Below are 5,072 nucleotides of genomic sequence, written 5' to 3'. Positions count from 1 at the left end.
GACGATGTAAGTGTCTTTAAGAAAAAGGAGTTTACAATTTCTAACACTCTCTTTCGAATCAACTAAATTAATAAGCTCATCATCAGGTTGCTTTAAATGTGCTGACCAATTTTGCCGAAGATGAAATTCTTAGTAAAATATCTTATGCCTTTTTATCATCACCCAGCGGATAAACGTAGATTCAAATAGCGGATCATCGGATAGCTCTTGATATCCCGATCAACTTAGCCGAAAACAAAATTACTCTATGATGTCTAATTCTCGAGACACAAACATTTAGAATTTCCCACTACCGCTACCTAGCGGATATATTCAGAATCAACATGCTTGTATTTACATAACTCTTGCCGCACCTATCAATTATGCCGAAGACTCAATTCTTTTGTTTGATCCTTTTCTCGACATGCAGAGGTTTTTAATTTCTAAACTTCTGTTTTTTAAGACTTTGTAATACCAACACATATGCTTAAAATCAACAAGTTCACCATCGAATAACTCTTGATGCTCCTGTTCAGGGCTGTCAATCGTCCTTCTCTTCACCGCTGCGTGAAGAAAGCAATAAAATCATCTTCGTCCGAAAGAACATTGGTGACGACCAGCTTTCTAAAATTTCATAGTCGTCACAGATTCCAGATGCATTTTTTTTAAATTAAAATACAATTTTTTGTGTTGCTCGGGCTACATTGACTTCGTCAGCTAGGCGTATTCAGATGAAGAGCGAAACAAAACGAATGAAGATGTTGTTAACTATCGGATAATTCTGTGCGTCCTGATAAAGTTTGTAGAAGATAAAATTCTTCTATGTAGTCCTGATCCCGAGATATAGTAGTTTAGAACTTTTTAGGCTAACTTGCGCCACCTAGAGGATAAACCTATGTAGTTCTCTGTCGAATAGTTCTTGATGGCCTGATCAACTTCATCGAAGGCGAAATGTGATCTGATTCTCGAAATACAACAGCTTAGAATTCCTAAAACTCACTAGTTTTACGTAGAAGATGAACCTAGAATAATCAAATCATAACTATAGTTCACTATCGGATAGCTCTGGAATTTTTCGAATATTTGGATCTGGTACACCACGTACCAATGTATTTGCAAAAAGTGCACCGCGAGACAAAAGGTCTGAAAACCCCTGGACTATTGATGTGCTTTGCCGAGCGTGAATTATCGAGAATGACAGATTTGTGCATCACAGTTGCGGAATAGGTTTCAACGTAATCATCCTGATCTGGATTGGCAGTTCAGTTAACTGAATGCATCGCATATTTCCATTAAGTGAGATTGCTGTGGACACGTAATTTGATTTTTCATATGGGATAGCTTGTGATGGAAAATAGAAAAAAAATATCTCAAAGAAGGCAAATCAAAGGAAGGAGACAGACAATGAAGACAAAAGATCCTATGTGTAGATGATTAAATATTATAAACGATAATTAAGAGAAATCTGAGAAACACTATCGTGTCGCAAAAGTCTAATTCATCTTCAACTATCTTATCCTTCCTTCTCTTCCAGGCAGCGGACTGATAGACGAAACCGAGTTCCTCCAGTGGGTGGCCCGCATCCAAGCGCTCAAGGAAGAAAGCAATACCAGCAGCAGTGGCAGCAGTAGTAGCAATAGTACCACCCAGGCAGCCGACGATGATCTCACACAGGACCTGGTTGCGGCCTTCAGGTACAACATATTCATGATAGACGATTTCCAATAAAACTTCTGAAACGTTGAAACTTTCCTTCTTCCGTTAGGGTATTTGACCGCGACGGCAACGGATACATCACCCGGGACGAGCTCAAATCGGCGATGGACATGATCGGCGAGAACGTGACGGAGTACCAGCTGAACGAGATGCTGGAACTGGCGGACGCCGACAAAGACGGTCGGATCAACTACGAAGGTAGGTACCTTCGGTTGGATTTGGTGAAACAAAGTGTGGTTGCGGTGATGGTGGTGGTATAACAAAATTTGTAGATGACTGCGGGAAGTGTAATCATTTGTAATTCGCCCATTAAATATTGTCAGTGCACTTGATTGTATTGCAACGCGTAGTGTCCTAACTTATGTATTGGTATTGAAGGTGTGTTTCAAAAGTCATATGCGGATTTGTGCTGAATCAAATAACTGTAAATCAACTCATAGCATATTTTTTCTCATTCAAGCAATTTTCAGAAGTACCCATTCTAGTTACGAAATCATAAGAATACTATAGCATTCTAGCTATTGAAGACCATTTCATTATATTACAAGACTCATATGCCTACAAGTGCCGTTTTTGTCTTATATCTAAATAGGTAGTTGAATAAATATAAGTTCTTGAAGGATTTACGGAAAGATAAGTTTAAGCTGGACAGAGAAGTGCGGCATGGGGACCTTTTTGAGCTGTTTAAGAATATCCAAGAACAACATTGACAGACAATTTCTTTCGGCTTTCAGTCCGTTCCGGTCGGCAACATTTTCTCAACTCCGTGGGCATAGTGTATCATTTGCCTCACAATATGCAAAGTTATGCAATGGCTGGCAAAGAAAACCCTTCAATAAATAACAGTGAAAGTACTCAAAGAACACTAAGTTGAAGATAGGCAAGCCAAATTTCAGTAGAAACGTAGAGCCATACAGAAGAAGAAGGAAAGCCCTTCATTGTTTATATGGGAATTACTATGGGAAAACGGCGTCTTGCATTCAGTCGATCGTAACATTTTTCCGTCATGCCCCCGGGAACCCCCTCTAAAGCTTCAGGAACTTCCTGAAACCCACTGAAACTTTATAATTTATAATGTCGTAAAACGCCTGTGAAACGCTTCGAAATGTGTATGAAGCGAATACTTTACTTACCCACCCTTACTTCATTTCCTCCTAGCAGTCTATGATGTTCAAGAACTAACCCTTTCTGACTTAAACATCCCCTGAAACAGTTTGAAATTCCCCTCAAAGAGGTCTCTGAACCTACTAAGGTTTTCGTAAAATTCGTAAACTTTTTTAAAGCCCCCTGAAACTCCTTGAAACTCCGTGAAAACACTGAAACACCTTGGAACGCCTTGAATGCCTCAAAATCCTTCAGACCTTCCTGAGTACCCAAAGAACTTCTCTTCTTCTTCTTTGTGGCTCTACGTCCCCACTGGGACTTGGCCTGCATCGCTTCAACTTAGTGTTCTTTGAGCACTTCCACAGTTATTAATTGAAGGGCTTTCTTTGCCTGCCATTGCATGAATTTGTATATTGTGAGGCAAGGACAATGATACACTATGCCCAGGGAGTCGAGAAAATTTTCCCGACCGGAACGGGAATCGAACCCGCCGTCTCCGGATTAGCGATCCATAGCCTAAACCACTAGGCTAACTGGAGACCCCTTCTCTGAAGCCCCTGAAACTCACTGAAACCCGATGTAACACCAAGATATTTCTAGTCAAACTGAAACCCTCGGGAGCCTCGGGAGTCCCCTTGAAACCCCTGGAAATACCCTGAAACCCAATAAATTTTCTTGATACGCCTTTAAGTCTTTAAGAAACCCCTTTGAAACCCTCCTAAAGTCTCTGAATTCCCTTGAAACACTTTGAAACCCCAAAACACTTCCTAAAAAGCTATGAAGTTTCTTGCAATCACTCTGAAACGGTTGAAACGAATGATTGACAAAACGCTGAAAGACAAAACGTCGATCAAACGTTGTCGGTATAGTAACTGCATTCTACCTGCATAGCCATTTGTTTACAAAACTATCCTCAATTGACAATCGAATCGCTGCCTAGAATCTTACATGAAAAATGCTACATTATTGTCATAGAAATGCTGCAACGATTGAGTGTGGCAGAGACGATTTCTATTTTCTATTTTCTGTGCTACAATTGTGAGACCCATAATCAACGAATAATGAAATCGTATCCTTTCAATAGCAGCATACGCAGCAAAAATGTCGCAAAACATGTTTTAAAACCTAGTTTGCTCTTATTCGTTTTCCATGGCCATTTTTAAAATGCCGGTATTGGCTATAACGGATATTTTGCGACTAGTTCAATCGTGTGGGTATCCCTACATATTATGGATTAAAAAGCACGAGTACAAAGATCTGAGTGACCGACTACGAATCCAGAGAGGGTGCGATTCATCCCAGTAGTTAGTTCGCACTAGACCCTATATGTATAGAGAATGATATACGCAGTTTTTTATTTGTATTTTGATAAATAAATCAAAAAAAAATTAATATGGGTTATGATCGTTACATCACACGCATGGAATTCACCAAAAGAAAATCCAGGCATGATACCCAATAATGATCGCAAGCAATAAATCAACGCACTTTATTTGATCATCCATCGATTGTCCTAATGAATGCATCAATTTTTCTTTCGGGTGCAGATCTGTGGGATCAAATCCCACTCCTGAAAAACTCACAAAATGTTAGTTCGTCCTTCGGAAAAGAAGCAACCCGAGCAAAGGCGGATAACAAAATGATAACAAGTTCTGTTACCTGGTTATCATTCGTTTGATAATTGAGTTTGTTATCATTTAGGTTGAATTAAGAGCCAACATAACAAAAATGATAACTCAGATTTACTTCTCGAATACCAAAATGATACGAAGTATGGTTATCATTGAGTTCAAGTTGATAACTAATTGTGTTATACAATATTTTGTTTAACATTTCATTTAGTTATAAGCATGAACAATTACAGCTGATTGATAATTGGTTTTGTTATCAATTAGTCATCATTGTACCGACCAAAATAGTAAAAATCTGCTTTACCGACATCATAACCTATTGAAAAAAAAAAGTCTTACAATTTACAACCAATGCACACTGGGCCACGAGCGGGATCTAGCAAGTAAAAACCTCTAGCGTTTTGGGAGTACATTTTTTTGAGTTGGTGTCTTCTGAGACTTGTATTAATTTTACCTGTACTTTTATGTGGTGAAGAAAATTAGTTGGTAATTTTGCCGCATAGGTGGCGCTGCGATACTAACTTTTTTGTCTTACGTCCTAGAGGTTTCCCGTCTTCTGCAAAGTTGTAGAGCGTGCAAAAATAAGTAAAGTTGCCGAAGACACCAAAGTTGTGTGACTTCAAATAACAGAGTTATATTAAA

The 5,072-nt window shown here is 39.0% G+C and overlaps 1 protein-coding gene across 1 annotated transcript; it reads left to right on the top strand.

Moving 5' to 3' along the window:
- Window positions 1–1,476: 1,476 nt before the first annotated feature.
- LOC134284502 (calcium-binding protein E63-1-like) lies at window positions 1,477–2,054 on the top strand (the record flags this gene model as incomplete). Its single annotated transcript, XM_062843442.1, has 2 exons — window positions 1,477–1,673; window positions 1,745–2,054. Coding segments are annotated over 2 exons (408 nt in total), but the record flags the coding sequence as incomplete, so codon positions are not given.
- Window positions 2,055–5,072: the final 3,018 nt, after the last annotated feature.

This window comes from Aedes albopictus, unplaced genomic scaffold (assembly GCF_035046485.1).
Source record: "Aedes albopictus strain Foshan unplaced genomic scaffold, AalbF5 HiC_scaffold_219, whole genome shotgun sequence".
Classification (NCBI taxonomy): domain Eukaryota; kingdom Metazoa; phylum Arthropoda; class Insecta; order Diptera; family Culicidae; genus Aedes; species Aedes albopictus.
This window is presented reverse-complemented; position numbering and strand designations above follow the sequence as displayed.